The sequence below is a fragment of the Pogoniulus pusillus genome, chromosome Z (assembly GCF_015220805.1).
Source record: "Pogoniulus pusillus isolate bPogPus1 chromosome Z, bPogPus1.pri, whole genome shotgun sequence".
NCBI lineage: Eukaryota > Metazoa > Chordata > Aves > Piciformes > Lybiidae > Pogoniulus > Pogoniulus pusillus.
In genome coordinates this window covers 116,443,076-116,465,428 of record NC_087309.1, presented here as the reverse complement: position 1 = coordinate 116,465,428, position 22,353 = coordinate 116,443,076, and the positions used below count along the sequence as shown (strand labels likewise).

The 22,353-nt window shown below is 40.3% G+C and overlaps 1 protein-coding gene across 1 annotated transcript in view; it reads left to right on the top strand.

The window, feature by feature from the left end:
• FBXL17 (F-box and leucine rich repeat protein 17) overlaps nt 1-22,353 on the top strand; it is a 404,447-nt gene that overhangs the window by 6,849 nt on the left and 375,245 nt on the right. Inside the window, exons 2-4 of the mRNA XM_064140088.1 lie at nt 9,191-9,313; nt 12,207-12,464; nt 14,478-14,609. Of these exons, the coding sequence (XP_063996158.1) occupies nt 9,191-9,313; nt 12,207-12,464; nt 14,478-14,609 (513 nt within the window). The remainder of the gene's footprint in view (nt 1-9,190; nt 9,314-12,206; nt 12,465-14,477; nt 14,610-22,353) is intronic.

Below are 22,353 nucleotides of genomic sequence, written 5' to 3'. Positions count from 1 at the left end.
GATGGAACAGGTAATCTTGGGTGCTGTCACAAAGCACCTACAGGATGGCCAAGGGATCAGGCCCAGCCAGCATGGGTTGAGGAAGGGCAGGTCCTGCCTCACCAACCTGATCTCCTTTTATAATCAGGTTACCCACCTGGTGAATGTGGAGCAGGCTGTGGATGTAGTCTACCTGGACTTCAGCAAAGCCTTTGACACTGTCTGCCACAAGAAGCTCCTAGCCAAGCTGTCAGCTCATGGTTTGGACAGATTCACTCTGTGCTGGATCAAGAACTGGCTGGATGGCAGAGCTCAGAGAGTGGTGGTGAATGGTGCCACATCCAGTTGGCAGCCAGTCACTAGTGGTGTTCCCCAGGGATCAGTGCTGGGCCCAGTCCTGTTCAATATCTTTATTGATGATCTGGACGAAGGCATTGAGTCCAGCATCAGTAAGTTTGCAGATGACACCAAGCTAGGAGCAGGTGTGGATCTGTTGGAAGGTAGGAGAGCCCTGCAGAGGGACCTGGGCAGGCTGGATAGGTGGGCAGAGGCCAATGGGATGAGATTGAACAAGGCCAAGTGGAGGGTTCTGCACTTTGGCCACAACAACCCCAAGCAGTGCTATAGGCTGTGGGGACTGAGTGGCTGGAGAGCAGCCAGGAGGAAAGGGACCTGGGGGTACTGATAGATAGTAAGCTGAAGATGAGGCAGCAGTGTGCCCAGGTGGGCAAGAGAGCCAATGGCATCCTGGCCTGCATCAGGAACAGTGTGGCCAGTAGGACAAGGGAGGTTATTCTTCCCCTGTACTCAGCACTGGTCAGGCCACACCTTGAGTACTGTGTCCAGTTCTGGGCCCTTCAATTCAAGAAAGATGTTGAGGTGCTGGAACATGTCCAGAGAAGGGCAACAAAGCTGGTGAGGGGCCTGGAGCACAAATCCTATGAGGAGAGGTTGAGGGAGCTGGGGGCCTGTTTAGCCTGGAGAAGAGGAGGCTCAGGGGTGATCTTATTACTGTCTACAACTACCTGAAGGGGCATTGTAGCCAGGTGGGGGGTGGCCTCTTCTCCCAGGCAACCAGCAATAGAACAAGGGGACACAGTCTCAAGTTGTGCCAGGGTAGGTCTAGGCTGGATATTAGGAAGAAGTTCTTCCCAGAGAGAGTGATTTCCCATTGGAATGGGCTGCCCAGGGAGGTGGTGGAGGCACCATCCCTGGGGGTCTTCAAGAAAAGCCTGGATGAGGCACTTAGTGCCATGGTCTAGTTGACTGGATAGGGCTGGGTGCTAGGTTGGACTGGCTGATCTTGGAGGTCTCTTCCAACCTGGTTGATTCTATGATTCTATGATTCTGTCCTTTGCCAAATAAGAAGAAATAATAAGCTTAATTTGACATGAGGGAAATTTGGGTGACATCTGAGGAAAATGACACAGTGTAAGGCCATTTAAGCCTTGGCAGAGGTAGTTTCTTATTTGAGGTTATATGAAAAGGTAGGATTTTTTAATTCGTTGATTTTTGTAACAGAAAGAAGAATGTCCTTACCAGAAGTGTTTTAGGTGCTTGAACTTGCTTCAAAACAAGAGAAGGCTTTGTATCAGATGACTTTTTTGATGTCTTCTTTCTTGGTTTGCTGATGTTATAGTACGTGAAATACACTCTGTTCTTCCTGCAGCAGAGACCTTGTCATTTATAACTTGGAGCAAAAGCATTTATGTCATAAATATATGACTATGAAAATTAATAATTGAGTGGTAATATGTATTAATTATTAATAGAATAAATATCTGGAACTTACTAACAATATTTACAAGGTTGGATGTTTGGTGGTGGCAGCTATTTACACAAGGGGGTATCTGCAGGCAAACATGAACAGTAATAAATCAAAAATTCACAAACTATTTTAAACTGGAGAGTTTTCTCAGTGTGCTAGTTTGAAGCTAGCTAGAATGTTTTGGTGAGAAGAACTACATTACAGGCTGTGAAAGGAAAACAGTGGTGATGTCTACTTCACTCATAGGCTTACTGAGAGATACAAGAAGAATCAAAACATAGATAAGGCATTACTGCTAGGGAGCTCCGAGCTGCATCTCTCTTTAACCTCACCCTCCGTTTCTCTGCCATTTTTCTGATTAATCCACTTTGCTTCCTAACCCCCTGGCTGAACCTCCATTCTTCCTTGAGACTGATGTAAGGTTGAGAGGGGTAGGGAGAAGGTGAAGGGGCGGTTGGGAGCCCCTCCTGGGGACTCACATTTCTGGCAGAGCTGTTGTGTTCCTGTATTACCTTGTATATTTCTGTCTGTAACTGTATAAACTGTAAATATCTGCTTGTATCTTGTGCTAAGCTATAAATAATGAGCTTCATTCAATTTTCAGAGCCAGCTGAGTCTAGTCTGGGTGATGTCCAAAGTGTGGGGGGGCAGGTAACACCCAAACCATCACACTCAGCAATATGCCACTTACCTTCTAGAGGGACTCAAGAGGCTCTTGCTGCTAAATCAGACAAAATTACAGAGTAAACAGAGAACTTACTACAAAGAGACTTTCTAGAATCCTTTCTGCTAAAGCAGAAGGTACAGAGTAACAGTGGAACTAAAACAAAGAGCTTTAATTACAAAGAGCTTTCTAGAATATTTACTCAAAAATTAGGATCTCCAAAATCTTTCTGCAGCTGCATTATAGTCCAGACAGTACCAAAAACACTGGAGGGGAGCTGTTACTGGTATGGTAACCATCAAAACTTTTAGAGTTTCCCTAGGACTTTTTGTGGGGTCCAGGGTCTGCATTGTCTTCTGATCTGGTCTTGGTCACCTCTTGGGCAGACTGTTACCCTTCCTGGGGGCTCTGGGCTTGGCACAGAGGTTTGCAGGAGTGCAGGCAGACACAATGTCTTGCTGCTGGGCAGGAACCTGCTCTCTTTCACAGTGCTGAGGTGAGGTCTGTGTGAGTGAACGCTCTAGCTAGGAGTGGCTTATTGCTTTGGATAGAAGTAACTGCAAGCTGCACTTTATGCAGCTTGCCTGGGGGCACTTAGCTCTCCCAGTCTTACCCCTTCTGCACGCTGTAGGCTGTTGTTACCTGCCAGCGTGGTTGTTCACACTATGTTTGGCCATGGTTTCAGGCAACTTTTGGCAATGATTGTTGCCTATGGCATGGGCTCTTGTGCCTCCGTCTAATAAACTGAAGCATGGCAAACAAGCTTGAAGCATGAAAGCTTGACATTAAGCAGCAAGGCTGGTACAAAGCAGTGAGGCAAGTGTGCTTAATACCTGAGTTTTAATTGGTCCAGTGGACAACTGAGATAAACCACATCCCTTAACCACTTGGAGTGGCATTTTGCCAGAACTAGCCGTATCAAGTGGAACCATGGGCTCAGTTTACCCAGATTTGGTGAAGGCATGGGCCATGCATAAGGCAGGCATAAGCCAAGTGTGTGTACCTTGTTTACCATGAGAGGTAAACAGAAGCAAACCAAGTCTGAGTAAGTCAGAGTCTTAGACTCAGTGGCTCCAAGTAGTTTTGTCCTCTTTCTTGGGTTTCTCCCCACTCCAGACAGGGAAGGGGGTGCGGGGAACCATGACTGCACGTGCCAGGATGCATATTAAGCCTATTTTTGGCCTACCATCATAATTACGAAGGAAAAACTGTGTGCATTTTATTTAACTTAAGTTTTTTATAAGTATGATGATGATCACAGAATTGCCTAGATTGGAAAAGGCCTTTAAGATCATAGAGTCTAGTCATTAACCTAATATTGACAAGTCCTTGGCTAAACCATGTCATAAGCACTATGTTTATATGACTTTTAAATACTTCGATGCTTGGTAACTTATTCTTGATAACATTTTGAGTAAAGACATTGTACCTAATGCTCAATTTAAACTTCCCTTGGCACATCTAGAAAATACTATTAAGCTTTTATTTTGTGACTGATGAAGGATGTTTCTGTTTCTCATGTGCTTGGAAGGGGTATTAGATTCTATGATTATGCAGAGAGTTGAGGGAGAAAAAGAACTGGACATGCAGCTACACTTACTTGTACAATTTTCAGGAACTAAATGTGCTAACTAGTGAACCCACTGCTGTCAAAGAGTTGTTATAAGCAGGAATTAAATGGGAGTATGAATGGTTTTAGCTTTTAGTTGTAATTATACAGCCTTGGGAACTAGAAAACTTTTTAAAACTCAGGACAATTAAGATACTACAGTGTTGGTATGTATCTAGAAAATAAAACTGAATTAAAAGGTGGTGAAAGTAATTAAGGTGAATCGTAGCATTTAATGCCTTTTAACCAGTGGGTAAGGTGATCTCAAGATGTAAGGATCATGTGCCACCACACTGAAGTACGTATTAGATTTTGTTAAATGTAGTTCAGTCCGTCTTCTTTTAACATCTGCAGGCTCTGAAGATAAACTGATGTTTTGCGTGACATTATGCAGAATGGTTTTATGTTGGAACCATGATAACAACTGTAGACAACAAATCTGACAAAGCCTTGTCTTTAAATATGTATTGCTTGTGTAACACATCTGTGGCTACTCCTGTCTGCCACACAACTTTGGCGATGACTTCTGCACCTGCTTCTCCTTCTAGTGGCTTCAGTCAGATTATTTGTCTAAGAAGCCAGTTAACAACACCTGTACATTCATTACTTGTCTCTGCAGCTAGAGTTACCTGCAGCATGCACTTAAAACATAACCACAGATGTTTTCAGACATTTCTTCTAGAGCAATATTGTCTGTGCGTGTTGTGGTTTTTTTTAAAGAGAGCATGACAGAGATTAAACTCTGAAGTCAAATTGGAGAGAATATACAGAATTCTATTTGGAGAGAGAATACAGAGCAATTACCATGGCAACCCCCCCTTGAAGTTTCCCCCTTCCCCCAAAAAAACTAAATCTACACTCCTCAGTGCTGCAGTCCTCCCCCCTGCCCCAACACCCCCGCCAGCCAAGAGGCCCACCGCTCACATGTTCCCGATAAATTGGCTCCTGCCACACACTCAGGGCAGGGGGAGGAGGAAAGGAGAACGAACTGACCTTGTTGTCAGTCTATAAAGAGATAGCAGAATTATGGGATTGAATAACAATCTTCTAGTCCCAGGAAATTTTTTTTTAACTGTATAGCCTCAACCTGGGACATTGCAGAAATGCCATTTGTGTGAAGTACTGAACTGAAATGGCTTTTTCCCCCCCCCCCCAGTGTCATGCAGTAGCAAAGCAGTAGGTCTTCTGAAATTCTTGAGGGCTTTCAATTTTGGTAGGATGGTAGCTGGAACAAAAATTTATATAAAGGCTTTCATAGTCACAGTGTCATCTGGATTAGCAACAGTCTTCGCTGTTCTGTTTGCTGTGTTCTTGTTCAAAGAACTACAGGCTCTTGTTTCCACATTAACAATATTTATTTCCCACTGCAGCAAAGATTTAAGTATTTTATAATGCCAACTTTGGCATCCCGTCTTAGTATTAACTGGAGTCCGTCTGATGTCTGTCTACACATGACATGCATCATATTGCTGTGTTCTCTGAACTTTTTTGAACTGTTTAAAGGTTCAGTCTTCTCTTTCCTGCTAGTAAAAGGAAACTCAAATTTTCTGTTACTTTTAGTAACTTAAATTGCTGAGAATTATTAGACTGCCAACTTTTTCTGATATTTAGTATTGCATTTTTGCAGTAGGAAGGTCAGATGCCAAATTGCCACTTTTTCCCTTTTTCACCTGAGGGGACAGATGTTTTTTGAGTGCTGATCAGAGCTACCTCTTTGCTGTGTCACCAGTGGAGACAACTGCAGGGAGGAAGCAGGTGTTGACTGTTCATCTGCACTTCTGTCTGCTCATGTTGAACTGATTCTGTGATGGGACATGCCCATTGACTCTCATAATGATCAAGCAAAGTTTTGCACCAAAACTGGGTTCACCCATAAACCCTCAGCTCTGCGAGAAGCCTTACATAGGAGATTGCTATTTTTTTGTAGCTAGATGAAGAAGATGTGATTAATAAATCTTGCAACACTAACAGAAGGTGGTGAGTTTAATTTTTATTGTTTCCCGTCCTTTATTATATTTTGCAGATCTTCTGGAATAGTCAATCAGCTGCTCTTTCCTAAGGGTTGTTATAGGTATATACATATTTAAAACTGCTAAGTTGTTACAGAGGGGAAATCTCAGCCTACGCCTATTTTGGTGGAGGGGAGAAATTAATTGAGGCGAGATAATTTTATATAAAAATATAGATTTATTAATCTCAATATTCTGAACTCTTGCCACTCCCAGCCACTGTATATTAATATTAAATTGTTCTTTACACGGTTATGAAAACATTCTAGGATGAAATATGTACAGGAATTTGTTAATTAACCAGCAAACATTCAAACTATAAACACAGAGAGGAGTTTCCCCTGCGGCTTAATGCCGTTTGGGATCTTTATGCTGTTTGCCCAGCAGAGCAGGCTGAAACTGATTCCACTCTATGGCAGAGGCAACTCATATTACAGAGGTACTAAAGCTTTTACTCACAACTCTTATTAATTATTAATCACCCTCTAGGGCTGTGTCGCAGCCTGTGTCTAATGTCCAGACTTCAGGGGATCTCTACCCGTGGACATTGAGGCTGGAATCTTCCCGGCTTGAGGGGAGAGGATAAATCTTCCCAGCTTCTGGGGAAATAGTGGTCTGACCTTTTTCTCCTGGCGAAGAGGTGATCTCTGCCTTTGGTGCTGCTGGCTTCTTCTGGGTGCTTCTGTCCAGGAATTCTCATCTGTCAGGGTCTCAGGAGCAGGAGGAGAATATTGTGCTGTCTCTGGCATGGTTCTTCACGGCCAGCAGGCCGTGTGTGCAGACAATCCAGAGTCTGTTTCCTGGTTATCTCAGCGTCAACGGCGCTCACCAGGCAATGATAGGCAGCAGGCATGCAAAGTGTGCGCGGCTGCTGGGAGTCTGAGCTCCATAGGTAAAGGCAGGATCTGGTCCTGATAACACCATGGCATGCAGATGTGCACAGCTGGCTGGAGACTATGGGCTCCTCATATATATATTGTAGGCAGGCTTAAATGAGCTCTGCAAGGAAGGTACGCAGGCAGGTGAGCTGCAAATAAGTCAAAGCATGAGGTCTGAGCCTCTGAGCATCAGAGCTATGCAATGGTGTCTGAGTTCGGGGGTCTGAGCGGCTGAGCTATGCAGGGTCTGTGCCTGAGGGTCTGAGCTGAGCACTTTGTTTCCCTGTGCACCCCTATTTATTGAATGTGGGCCAAGATTAATGGCCTCTTTGGCCACTAGAATGACCAATCAGGTTGGCAGTCAGCCAAAACTTACCATAATAGGGCAGAAACTGCTTCCCTGGACTTTCCCAAATATGGGGATCACATGGGTTTACCCCCGGGAGACATGAGCTGGCAATGTGGGGGCTTATACAACCTGTTTACAACCAGGGGTCCTGGCTGAAAAACATGTCCAGACAAGGCATAAATAAGCCTATTTTTGGGCCTACAGGCCCTCCACGACATGTTATCTCCTGGAACCGGAGAACAGTAGTTTTTTAGAACAGTTTGTTCTGAAGACCAGCCAATGATGGAAGTTCTGTAAGCTACTAGATACTGTATTCCAATACTTCATTATCCTTGCTTTAGAAGCCTAACAATTTTTGGGAGTAATTTTCCTGCTTAGAATGAAGAAGATGAAAATGTTGTTCACTCTAATTTGTTTACCCGCCCTGCTGTCCATTTTCCTTGGTTAAACAGTCCTAGTGTTTTCTTTGAATATCTTCATGTTTTGTAGGTCTGAGTGCTTGCCTGTGGATGTACTCCAGTATTTTCAGATTTTGTTGAGTGATGTGATGGTTTGGGTGTTAGCCTCCACACTTAAGAAAATCACCCAGACTAGGCTCAGCAGCTGGAAGTTAAAGAATGAAGCTTTATATTTGCAGCTTAGCACAAGATACAAGCAGGTATTTGCAATCTGTACAGCTATAGACAGAAATAGACAAGTTGAAAAGGTAATATGGAAGCACAACAGCCCTCTGCAAAACCTGAGTCCCCAGGAGGGGCTCCCAACCACCCTTCCACCCCCTTTCCACCTATTTACCTTATCCCAGACTTTGCTTTACATTCAAGGTGAGATTCAATGGCCCAGGAGGGTTAGGAAGCAGACAGATTAGTCACACAGACAGCAGGTTAGAGAGAGAAAGGAGGCAGCCAAAAGCCAGAGAGCAGCTGTGTTATCTATATTTGTGTTCTTGTTTTTGTACATCTCAGCAAGCCTATGAGTGAAGTAGTCATCACCATTGTTTCATTTTCACAGCCTATAATCTAATTCCTCTCACTAAAATATCCCAGCTAGGCTCAAGCTAGCACAAGTGTGTTGCCTGAAACTGGCTACAGCGCTTCTATTTAATACTTGTATGTGTCTGTTGAGTGAGAGGACTGTTTTATGTTTTACAGTTAGAATTCTTGTGCAGTTGTCTTGATGCCATGATTGCCTTATTTTCACTGTAGGACTACATGTTGATTACAGTTAATTTGTGGTTACAGGATGCCTTTGTATGGAACCCTTGATGATCTTTTTAATGTTTATTAATAAATGACAATACTTCTGAGGAAGTGTTGATTATGATGAATATCACAGTAATTTATGATCTCATCACAAAGTTAGTTGTTTTCTTTTTTTGCAGGTTGCTATAGTACTCCAAACTTTGGTGTATGCTGATTTTTCATTAGTTTCCTTGTACAATGCTGATTTGCTTCACCATTTTGTGTTGCCTTCCTACAAAACTTCATTATGCTGTCTTTCAGTTCAGTTAAAAAATAAAAGGAAAGATTGTGGGTTTTTGTTTGTTTGCTTGTTTTTGTTTTGTTTCCTACATGAATCAGAACGGGAATGGAAGCACCTTTTAAATGGCTTGCAAATAACATTGCTGTAGTAACTATATTTGCAACTCTTTAGATGCACCATCTTGGGAATTCACTTGAAATTTGCTGTGCTGTTAAGCAGGATATATTCTGTTGTTGGCCATGCTAATGTGACTTATTTATATTGTCAGTTGTTGTGAGACATAGTTTTTTTGCTCTTGCCTTTGAGTAATCAGATTGGAGGCAAGTTCTAGAACTGTGTTGCAGTGTGTGCTACTACTTTTTTGTCTTTAAAAATACAGGTTAGTAATAAGTTATTCTTGCTTCTAAAATACGACTAGTTCTGACAAATAATATTTTTTCCTTTCTTTATAGATATTTTCCAACTTATCCCTGAATGAACGTTGTCTTGCAGCATCCTTAGTCTGTAAATATTGGCGTGACCTCTGTTTAGACTTTCAGTTTTGGAAGCAGCTGGACCTCAGCAGTCGTCAACAGGTATGAAAGTATCATTGTGGAAAAAAAGAAGCTTTGATAATTTGGAATTTGTTCTCTTGAGCAAAGATAGAATAAATAGAAACCCATAAAATGGTGATGACTATGCTTTCTGGGATTTTTCTGCTGGAGACTGAAAATGTCTAGATGCTTATTAACACTCAGATGTAGCTTCTTTTGTCTGAGGTGGACTGCTAAAACATTGTGAGGACAGGTGTAGTTTGAAATGGATTGCAAGTTACTTGTCTCATATCCACATCAGGTAGCGGTAGTTTCATTCATAACAACTATCAGATCTTGTATTAATTGAAAGACTTAACATGATTTTTTTCTGAGGATGCTCTAGTTTGAAGAGTGTTCACCTAACTGGTGCTTCAGCAAATTTTCTTTCCTTCAGCTGATGTGGTTGTTACTGATCAGATGACAGATTGTGTGCTTCGAGGCCTTTAGCCAATTCTAGAATTTCATATCTCTGGGATTGATGGATTTTATTTAGTGATTTAGATTGTCAAGGGTAGCTTTCCTCCTTGGAAAACGTTTTAAGGATGTCTGTGTTGTGTAGCCACCTCCTTTTGGCTGCTTCTTACCTCATTACTTGCAGATGATTAGAGAACAATTTCTAGAGAGTTTCATGAAAGATATGGTGCAGGGGAGTAAAAATTGGAGGGTTGCAGTTGAAGAATTGGTAACCTGTACTCATCTGTTTTGGATCACAGGATGTTAGGGGTTGGAAGTGATGTCCAGAGATCATTGATACCAACTGCCCCCTGCCAGAGCAGGACCATAGAATCTAGTGCAGGTCCCACAGGAATGCATCCAGATGGGTCTTGAAAGTCTCCAGAGAGGGAGACGCAACAACCTCTCTGGGGAGCCTGTTCCAGTGCTCTGTGACCCTTATAGTAAAGAAATTCTTCCTCATGTTGAGCTGGAACTTCCTATACTGTAGTTTATGCTCGTTACCCCTTGTCCTATCACAGGGTGCAACTGAGAAGAGTCTGCCCCCCACTCTTGATCCCCAGCCCTCATATATTTGCAAATATCTATTAGATGCCCTCTAAGTCTTCTCTTCCTCAGACCAAAAAGCCTCAGATCCCTCAGCCTCTCCTCATGGGACAGTGTTCAAGCCCCTTTATGATCTTCATAACCCTCCATTGGACTCTTCAAGTAGATCCCTGTCCCTCTTGAACTGAGGATCCCAGAACTGGATGTAGTATTCCAGTGAGGTCTCACCAGAGCAGAGTAGAGGTGGGGGAAAAGCTCCCTCGATCTGCTGGACACACTCTTAATGCACCCCAGGATCCCATTGGCCTTCTTGGACACAAGGGCACATTGCTGTCCCATCAATAACTTGGTCCTAATCCACAGAGGTGGTTTTCAGGCCCCATCTCTAGAGATATTCAAAGTGAGGCTTGACAGGGCTATGGTCAACCTGGTCTAGTTGAGAATGTTGCTGCTGACTGGGAGGGTGTTTGGACTAGATGACTTCTGGTCCAGCCTGGACCTCTCTAGCTTCTAGAGTTACTAGTTAATGTATGTAAGAAGCACTACAGAGAAGTTAAGTAGCAGATTGTCTGTTTTTTCCTCAAGTGACTCCAAAACATGCTCAAACCCGAGGTTTGACTTTCCACCGTGTAGATAGCTTGTGTCAAAGGTTTGTTTATCACTCTCTTGAGATGCTGAGGTTGGATTTTTTGGGGGTTAGGAGGAGTGTGGGGGTGTTGTGTTTGTTTCTTTAGGTGCTGTTTGTGTGTTTTGGTATTTTTTTTCTATTTGTCATGTTTTCTAGCTAACGGCTGTCTGATGTAATAGCAAGGGAACAGATTACACCTGTTGCTAATGGAAAACAGATTGAATGCAGCAAAGAAAGTGTTTTTCTCAACTGTGTAAAAACCAAACACCCCCCCCCCCCCAAACATGAAAGAAAACAAGCCTCACTACCAAAAACAAACACCCACCCCCAAACAAAGACAAAAAGAGATTTGTGTTGCTCCATTGCTTAACCCAGGCTTAAAGTTAAATCTTATTGATGCTAAGTGGTGAATAAGTATTCCTGAGTGTGCTTCTATGTTTTTTGTCATATTTAGCCTCAGGTTTTTTTTGAAGCTAAACTTGAAAGTAGAGGAATTCTCTGCATTATATCTTAAATGCTTTTGGTTCGATTGCTTTGTTTTAACTTTGGAGCTTGAGCACGAGAGATATTTTGTTTCTTACCTGCTTTGTGGGACAGTCTTCTTTTAAAATTATTGGCATGTTAGCCAACTATAATTTGTACAGATATAAAATGGGTAGAATCTTTCTTCAAAGGAGCTTTGGGAAAACAGTGCACGTATATGATTTAATGGGCTTTCCTAGACTGACACTTAAAATATGCAAGTGTTTTGTTTTTAAACATCTGGGGGGGTTATTTTTTTTTTCTGTTACATCCCTGCAATTCACTGTTACGTTAGATCACTGTCTTCTGTTGTTAAGAAGCTCAGTGTTACTTGCATCACTGTAATTTTGTCTGCTGGCACCTGGTTTTGGGTGATTACCAAAGCCTGAGTAAAACCCAGTTGCATTTCAGAGATACATAAAATGTCTTCTCTGTAAATGCTACCTTAGGTGTATAAGTAGATCGGTGCTATAGAAGGGCAAGCAAATCCTTTTCTTCCAAGGGTGGAGAATTCTTTGTCTAAAATGTGTGTTGGGCTGTTGACTGTTACCCTCTCAAAGTGTTGGAGCAGACTTCTTTAAAAAGAAGGTATAGCTGATTATACCAGTACACTTTACCTTGGAAAACAAATCTGATTCTCCCAACAGTTATGGATTGTGTCTTACAAACACTAGATTTTGTGCTGAATAAATTAACTTTATTTATAAATATCTTTAATTTTGAATATTTGTGTTTTCTTTACAGGTTACTGATGAGCTGCTGGAAAAGATAGCATCAAGAAGCCAGAATATTACTGAAATCAACATTTCTGATTGTCGCAATATATCTGATACAGGAGTGTGCATATTGGCAATTAAATGTCCTGGGCTCCTGAGGTATACTGCCTACAGGTGTAAACAGCTTTCTGACACCTCTATTATTGCAGTTGCCACTCAGTGTCCTCTTCTTCAGAAAGTGCATGTAGGCAATCAAGACAGACTCACTGACGAAGGCTTAAAGCAGGTAACCATTCATTCCATGAATTTCTTTTGTAAGTTTATCAGTGCCAAAAGGGATAAAAACATAGTAATAAGTGAAATGTAGAAATAAAAACTAGGAAAAAACAAGTGATTCACAATACAGTTTCTCAAGATCTGCTGATCAGTGCTTAGGCAGTCCCCAAGTGACTGTCCTTCCAGCCAACTACTCCTGGTTTATATACTGAGCATGTTTTCCTGAGGAGTGGACTATCCCTTTGGATAGTTCAGGTCAGCAGTTATAGTTGTGTTCCCTCCCAGCTTTTTGTGCACTTGCTCAGTGGCAGAGCAGCATGGGAAACTGAAAAATCCTTTACCTAGGATAAGTATTACTTGGAGAAAACTAAAACATCAGTGTTTAGTTCATAACTAAAACATTGGAGGCATAGAATCGTGTAGCTTTGTTTGGAAAAGTTTTATGATCATGAAGTGCAACCATTACCTGACTCTAGTGAGAGTGGTCTGCTAAACCATGTCCTGCAGCACCACATCTGTTCATCTTTTAAACAGCTGTAGCAATGAGGATTCAGCCACTTCCCTGAGGAGCCTATCCCAGTGTTTGATAACCCTTTCAGTGAGGAATTTTCTTCTAATATTCAATCTAAACCTCCCCTGGTACAATTTGAGGCTACTTCCTCTCATCGTGTCACTTACTACTAGAAGAAGAGACCAACACCCACTTTGCTACAACCTCCTTTCAGGTAGTTGTAGAGTGCAAGAAGATTTCCTTTCAACCTTCCTTTCTCCAGACTAAACAACGTCAGCTCCCTCAGCCGCTTTTCCTATGACCTGGTTTCCAGACCCTTCACCAGCTTTATTGCCCTTGTCTAGACCTGCTCCAGCACCTCAGTGTCCATCTTGTAGTAATCAAAACTGAGCACATTACTCAAGGTGTGGCCTCACCAGTGCTGAGTACAGGGGCACAGTCACCTCCCTGGTCCTGCTTGTCACACTTCATGATACAGACCAGGGTGCTATTTGCCTTCTTAGCCACCTGGGCATGTTACTGTCTCATAGTTGGCTGACTGTTGATCAGCAGCCCCAGGTCTTTTGCTTCTGGGCAGCTTTCCAAGGACTCTGCCCCAAGCCATAGTGTTGCATGGGGGTGTAGTGACCGAGGTACAGGACCTGGCACTTGGCCTTATTGAATTGCATACAGTTTGCCTTGGGCTATTGGTCCAACTTGTTAAGGTCCTTCTGTAGACCCTTCCTACCCCTAAGCAGATGGACACTCCCACACAACTGAGTGTCATCTTCAAATTTAGTGAGGATACAGAGTACTGTACCAACTACTAGGAAGAGGACTCCCAGTTGAAACCAGGATGTGGATGAAAGTTACTTTCTTCTAGGTTTTCATTAAAATCAGATGCCACTGCAAAAACTGTTTTATGGATATGTGGGTTTTTTTTTTCTTTTTCCCTCCCTTATTTAAGTATGTATACATCTTATAGATAATATATATGCAGGGGGAAAATGATCCTTTTTGTAATGCAAACACCAGTTTTACATCCTGTACTTCACCTTGGTCTGATCACACTTTCCTGAGCTTAGCTGCTATTTGTAACCAGTGTTTAAGTAACTCTTCTTTGCATCATGGAAGCCAAAGATGACTGACATCTTTATGTGTTAGGCATGCAGAAAGATTTTCAGGAATGCCCTTACTTGTATAAAGGAGAATGTAGGGTGAGTTGTGAAGTGAGTATGTCAAATCAAAGGTACTGTTAGCAGTCTATCATGCAGGCATCATTAGGTGCTTCAGTGTCCAATAAATAACTTGGTTCTTTTGTGTTCTATTTGATTGACTGTAGTTAGCAACTTCATTTTGTCACGTGTGTAGTTTTTCATGTCTGTGTGAAGTACTTAAGATAATTGATAATCTGTAAAGAAAGACAATTTTTAAGGAAGGGACAGAAGAACAGGAAGACATTTTAATTCAGTCAAATTCTGCCTTGTTTTTTCCTTTGTTCTTAAATACCTGCTTTGATTTCGTTAATAACAGCTGGGTTCAAAATGCAGAGAACTGAAAGACATTCACTTTGGACAATGCTACAAAATCTCAGATGAAGGAATGATCATTATAGCTAAAGGCTGTTTGAAGTTGCAAAGAATATACATGCAAGAAAACAAATTAGTAAGTACATGTCATGATTATTTTTTTCCACTCCATTTTGATTTTCCACTGCATTCTCATTTAAATTTTTCTTCTGAATAGCTACTTTTTGGCATCACATTGCTTAAAAATGCTCTCTAACTGTGACAATTCAGACTCTACAGGGATAGCTCAGAAGATGTGTCAAAAAGCAAGTGGAGATAATGATATTCCAGGTACATACTAACTTTGGTTTTCACATGGCATTCCAAGATTGAGAGATGCCCAATTCGTGTAGGAAAATGCTTAGTCAGTGCAGAGTATTTCTTTTGTTTATAGCAGTATGTTTACATAGAGTAAAAAGTGCAGATTTATCCAAAGTAAAAGAGTTTTGGAGGTTGGACACTTTACTCATAAAAGACTCTGATAGTGATGTATTTCAAGATAAGATATTCTCCTTAGGGTGCAGTAATGTGCTTGTGCCTGTAGAAGGCAGCTCTTGGGGAATAATAAAAGTCTTCTAGTTAGAAGCAGTGCCCAAAATCTTGGTTTCTGATGTTGAAAGGCTGTATCTGCTGAATGATACAGTGGGACACTAACTTGAAATGTTTTTGTTGGTATTTTTACTTTCAAGTCAGTAGAAGAGATTGCTTATACTTGAATTGTTAACTGTCAGCTAATTAAGGGTTATAATCTTCAGTTTGGAAATTGCTGAACTAGAACAAATAAATTGTTTCTAGTAAGAATGGGTGCCTTATACCCATTCAGCTGATATTTGGCTTCAAATAGACAAAAAGATACTGATTTCTAAAATGGTTTATTTGAAAATGGTTTCCATTTTAAAAACAGAAGTGAAGCTGAAAAAAAGTATTATTTGTTTTGGTAAGAACTGTAGGGAATTAAGGAATAGATGATAATGGGTAAAACTGAGGTTTCAGAATGGTTCAAATGCAGAAAAAAGGGTTGTTTCCTTTCCTCCAATATCAAAATAAGATTGGGAGAACTGTCAAGATGTGTCCTTTATCTTTAACTCAAGAAGGTCTTTCAATTAAAAAAGAAAGACATTGAAGTCCCAGGAAACCTTTAAGGAAAACACACAAAATTAACTGGAGGATGGCATGTAAATTTAAAGTTACTTAGTTATGAATGGAAGAAAAAAAAACATGTGCATATTCAAGGTTCACAAAATTGCATGTGAAAGACAACTAAATTGCATGTGAAGATTATTGCCCTTAAAAATACCAACACAATTGTATGCTTGTTGGAAAATACATAAGGTGTTAATCTGACTTTACAGGTATATCTGACAGTTCTTGCCACTGAAGTTTTTATCCTCTTTATAGTCTGAAATATAACCTAAACCACTGACACTACAGTTGTTAGCTTCTTAAAGGTCTGTGCTTTTATTGTCTGAAATGCCTTGGAAGTTCCCAGTTGAAACGTAGGAGCACACAGGAAGTATCTTCTTGTTTTTAAGACATTCAAGAAAGATGTTCTGTATTTTCACTTTATTTGGTTGATTTCATTATTGGACATTAATTGTAACATCAATTTTTCAAGGGAAACAGGACAAAAATACATACTTTGAAACAAATAGGAAACCTTCTAGTTGTTCTGTTGCTTCTGAAAACTTGCAAAGCGAGTTATAACAAAACCCTTTGCACAAGTTTTTGTGAATGTGTTTTGATTTTTTTTTTAGTGTCTAAATTTATTTAAAGCTGCTGAACAGCCTTAGATTTCTGGAAAAAAATGAAGTTGTGGTATGCTTAGTTTAGCCAAATTCAGCTCCTTTAATTTTAGTCTAGAAATGTAAACATTGAATAAGTTATCAAGCTGCTAGGATCAGCAGTGTTGAATCTTTAGAATAAAATAATACTTGAATGATTCCACTATATGAGAAAGTGGCAGAAACTGATATACTTTCCCCTTGCTAGGAGGAAGAGGCATTCGAATCTTGCTGGAAATGTGATTTTGTGTGATCAAACAATGCAGATTGTGAGAAATAGTCATGCAGTTCTAAAATAAACATTTTCACATTCCACACTCTGTGTGTGTGTCAGGATAGGACTTGTTTAATGTCATAAAGTTAGCTTAAAAGGGAGTAATGGGTGCTGACAAATGATAATCCACTTTCTTGTTTATTAAATTCTATACATTACCTTTGTTTTAAGACTACCTTCTAGAATAAAACTGCTGAGTAGTTACTGTGGCACATCTTACTTCCCACTCTTTTGGTGAAGAAGGTGGTTTTGGGGGAGTGTGTGTGCTTTCAAAGCAAGTAGCAAGTATTCATTTTCTGAAATATTCTGTGGCACAAAAAGTGTACTTGATATACAGAGGTGTGGCCTGTGTGTTTAAACATAATAGATTTTCAGTTTGATACAGGAAAAAGACTCATTTTCCCCTCCCTGCCACATGCTTTTAAACACTTTTGTACTTTCTGTGTAAATTCTCTAAGTCAAGTCTGTGTATTTTTTGTTTTCCTGTTTTTCATTTTTGTCAGAGATGCCCAAACTCCTGTGACTCTCGCAGGCAATTTTCATCCATTTCAAAGTAGCTAGTTCATTGTAGGTGCTACATGATGGCTGAGTTTTCACGTAGGCTTGTCTCAGGTTAGTGGATTTTGTGCTTTGAAAATACATCTTTACAGAGACAGCTAAATACTGCTTTTGTGATTGTTACTGTACAGTGAGATTTTACTTTACCACGTGGAGCAGGCAACACAGTTAAGTTGCTTCATCTGTTGCTAAGTAACTTCTTTATCAGACTGCTGAGCATGAACAGTGACAGACGAATTTATATGCTGGTTGTTTAATGTACTAGGCTTTTCACATCACAATGGATCCTTTGTTTGAAATGCTGATTATGTTATGGTAATAAGTGAAAGTTGCAAGTAGTAAATGAGTACAAAGGATACATGACAAAAAGACTTAACATTGCAAGGCTAATTTAACAGAAGATTGTTTTTGTTTGCGTGCTGTTTATGATTTGTATCTCTTCAAAGTACATTTGCTCTTTGACGGAAAGAGTGATTACATGCAAAGGCTCTTTTCTGAGTCATACTGACCTAACTGGGAACGTAGTGGGTAAAAAAAATAATAAATTGTAGCACTGGTACAATCAAAAGAATCTCATCAGTACTTCATGTGAATAGGAGAATAGATTTTAACTCTGTCCAGGCAAAACTAGGAAATTTCCTAGTTAGTTGAGTTTAGTTGGACTTTATGGTCATGCCTGGAATTAAATGCCTGGAATTGAGTTTAGCTTTGATGTTCACTTCGTATAAATGATTAATGAGACTGAAGCTGGTGGAAGATGAATTGGTTCATCTCATTGCTAACATATTACTAACCCCTTTTTTGTCCTTTCACTCCAGAAAAACAAGTGCATACTTTCAGTTACAAAATCTGAGAAGGGTTTCATGCAGTATTCTCACGGAGAGGTGGAGTGAGGCTGTACTTAACCTGATTCGTCAAAGACAATTAACACTTTTCATTGCAGCTATCACTGGAAGAATGGAACCCTAAAAGGTTTATAGATTTTGTGACTTCTTCACAGAGAGATGCAGAACACTTAAAATTGTGGCTGTAGTACACCCAAAGAGAAGGATTATCCCTATAAAGAACTTTGTACAAGCAGCGTGTAAACTCTCCATTACCTTGTTATGAATAGAGTAGACCTTAATTTGGCAGCTTATGTTAGAGCTGGGAAAACCCTTCTTTACTTAACTGTGTTTTACACCATGATTTCTTTCTCACTGCATTTCCTTTAGTGACTTAGCTGCTGAAATTGTTATGCAGTGGTTGCTGAAATGTAGCAGATGGGAGTTACAGCTTTGTGCCTCACTATTCCACCCAGTCACAGAATTACACAGAATCACAGAATGCTAGAGGTTGGGAGGACCCTCCAGAAATTGAGTCCAACCTCTCTGCCAAAGCAGGATCACCTAGGGCAGGTCATGCATAAATGTATCAAGGCTGGTTTTGAAAATTTCCAGAGAAGACTCCACAACCTCTGTGGGCAGCTGTTCTAGTGCTCCATCACCCTCACCATAAAGAAGTGTCTCTTTGTGTCAAGGTGGACCTCCTGTGTTCTGGAGGAGGTCCCTTGTCCTTTCACTGGGCATCACTGAGGAGAGACTGTCACCTTTATCTTGACACCCATCCCTTGGATATATATAGTTGTTGATAAGATCTCCTCTCAACCTTCTCTTCTTAAGACTAAAGAACCTCAGTTCTCTCAAGTCTTTTTTCATAGGAGAGTTGCAGACTCCTCCAATCATCTGTGTCAGTGTGTGTGTTTTTTTTGTGAATTAGAGGCAGATCAGGGATAAGAGCTTCTAAATCTTCTAATTTTAGATGTTGTATAGCAACATGACAATACTCCCACCTCCATCCTTTCCTCTTTTATGTTATATTCTGTTCTTTCCTCTCTGATTTTAAAACTGGTTTAGGGATAGATGGAAAATGCAAACAATCTACTTCAGCTGGAATGCTGGCAGCATTTCTCCATTTCCAGTAAAATGATCTTGTGAAGTAAATGACTTAAATGATTTGTCTAATGGTTCCCAGATACATTCATTAAGATGGTTATAGTCTAACTTGACCACGTTTCTAGCTCATTCTTTCTCTTTTGGCTCTCAGAATGGTGTCTGCTTCCTGTGGATGACATTGCAAAATAACCAAGTTTTGGGCCAATTGGCAGTGTATTTCATAATCTCTTTTCATGCTTGATGTGTGAAAACATTTTTACAGTAATTATTTTACTGACAATTATTGAATGTTGATTTTTAGAGGTAGTTTTCCATTGGTGTTCTGCCAACCTTTGCAGTTCCTAGCAGATAACACGGAGTAGAAGTTGATGCTAACTGTGATGCTGTTTAATAGAAACTGTAAAACCTAAGAGGGTGTGAATAATAGCCTTTTTTTTTTTTTTTTTTTAGTTTTACCAGAAAATAATTAAGATAGACTAAACCAAACATTCCAATTTCATGTCACATAGTTAAATACTTTGCCTTTTAAAGTATACTGGAATCAACCTAGTATAAGCACCTGTACAACAAAAGAAACTTTACTTTTAGATTTTCTGAGTAATTACAGCATAATGTAATGTGATTTGTTTACCCTTGTGTGTTTTACTGGGATTCTCCACTGTCTTGATTGTAGTTTAAATTTCCCAGAGACTCAAATACAGTTAATAGAACCAATAACAATTTGTAAGATGACTTTCCCTTTTCCCCCTTCTTTCCCAAAGTAAAGGAATTAGATGTAGAGAGGAAAAGGTAAAACACACCCAAATAAATAGTCTCACTTCGATTTGGAAGTTAAAAGAAGAAAAATTTAACAATAAATAAAAGGTACCTGAGGTAGGGAAGTTACAAAAGGTACAGGGAAGGGAAAACACGATAACAAAATATGTAAATACAACCATATTTGATGGCAATGGTTTTGTCCACCTCGTGGGTTATGGCTACGTGGTAAAACAAAGAGTAGCAGGAAACAGGATGGTGATGCTGGCAAGCAGGGAGGCAAGGAGAGAGAGAGAGAGAGAAACGGGAAGTTCCTCTGTTTTTATAGGTATTTAGACAGGAAGTGGGAGTGGGCAAACACTACCAGGCAAACACCTGGTAGTGTTTGCACCCACTCCTGGGGTCACGATCAAAGTCAAGACCACTCCACTCCTTTTACATCCACCCTGCTTTTGACTTTGGGAAGCAATTGTTGTGTTTGTATGTCAGCTATGAAACAATCCAGCGGTGTGGGCCTGTGTATGACACAAGCAAATGGGCAGAGAATAGTAGTGCTTTGAGTTTAGTCCAGGCAAATGGTTTGAGGAGGGAAACCAGTAGTATGAAGCATATCAGCATTACCTGATGATGTGAACTACTGAAGTTTAGAATATATAGAAATAATTTTTCATTGGTCATGTGAAATAAACAGACTTTTGGTGAAAAGTGTTCCCAAAGTATGATGTCCTTGCCTTTCACTCTCTCTCCCAGCGTTCCATATACTATTTCAGTTTTTACATATAATTACTTAAAATTGTTCTACTCAGGCATTTCAGCAAAGGGATCATGTTCCTATGATTCTTTGTGAATACTTTCCCAAAATACTTTCTACCTAACTTATTTCATTGTTTTGAGGTATTGAAAAGAACTGAAGTTATTCCAGATGTTTCCTCTGTGTTTATTTATATTGGCACTTGGTGCCATGGTCTAGCCTTGGGCACTGTGGTAAAGGGTTGGACTTGATGATCTGTGAGGTCTCTTCCAACCTTGGTGATACTGGGATACTGTGATACTGTGATATTAAAAACTCATGTTCTCCAGAAGACAACTGCTGGTTTTCTTTGTAGACTCGGAATGCAGAGAGAGGAGTGGTTACTATGCAGACTGTTTTCTCTACTGTGTATCATAGCTTTGGACAAGAATGCTTTTCTGTCAAGTGGTAAAGCTTTGTAAAGCAAAGTCTCCTTAGAGGTGATGTTATTGATAGCGTTCACTAGAATAAAGTCTCTCCTAATTTGTCAAAACACATTATGTATGCACCAAAAAATAGTAATCTGACATAAAAATAGTGTTTGGTGTTTTAAAGAAAGCATTTAGTAGTTGTACTCAAAGTTAAGTTGAGCTACACGAAAACACGCTTTGATGAGAAGTGTTTGGGACGTCAGTACTAAAAGCTGCATTAGAAAGTTACTCTTTCAGTAAAACCTTTTGAAACATTCACTTTGGTCAATTTAGCAGCGAAATAAAATGGTTCAAGCGTTTATTTAGAGTTATAAGTGACACAGTTTTACTTGTCATAGTTTGGTAATTTGCTTTTTATTGTTTAGAACTGTTGCAGTTGACCTGAGCAGTTTCTTTAACGCTTTTGCTAATATAAAACCGGATTTGATGTTAATAGAAGAGGAGTGAAGAGCGTGTGCTCATATGTAAATATGTATCTGTTGTAAAGACATGTGAACCATTTTGCAGGTGTCAGACTTGATTTCTATTGTAAATGTTTCCTGTGCAATCTTGCAGTAAATGCAGTACTTGCCTGTCACCCCTAGGTGGCGCTATTGACTGCATAGTGGTAACAGGTGTTCCGAGTGTTTGCTGTGGTGTGGTGCATTGCCAGTACGGGGCGCATAGCTCCTGGTTGTTGCGCTGGTTCCACGCATCCTGCTTTCTCCTCGATCCAGCTGCCAGGGCCACTGTCTGAGTAATTCTTAAATATCTTAAAACTGTTAGTATAACAAAGTCTACTCAGCTAAATAGCATTTGACTCTTGCAGTGTGTTCCCAAGGAGGCATTTGAAGAGGTTTGCATTATGTAGATCATTAAAGATTAGCAAAGACGAAGGAGAAAACAGAGTTCTGAAACCTTGTGGGCTATTTTGTACTGTTTTAAAGTAGAATGAATTCCAAGAACGTAGAATGTAAATGGGTATGTTCTGAAAGAGATTGCCCAGAGCATTGGTATAGGTTCCATCCCTAACTTGGTCAGACTGGACAGGCATCTGAAACACCTGACCTAGTTGAAGATGTCCCTGTGCATTGTGAGGAGTTTGGACTAGACTTTTGAAGGTCCTTTCCTACCCAGACCATTCTATGATCACTACTAGATATGATTGAGTATAAAGTCAATGAGTTAAAACTATCCCTACTGGAGATCCTGGGTGAAACCTTGTAGAAAAACAACTGTGGTTCCTTGATTTGATTTTCACTCATTCCTACATAAGACCATCTTCTTCAATGAGTGCTGTGTTGAGCCTGTGTGTCTTTAAAATCCAAGGGATGTGTA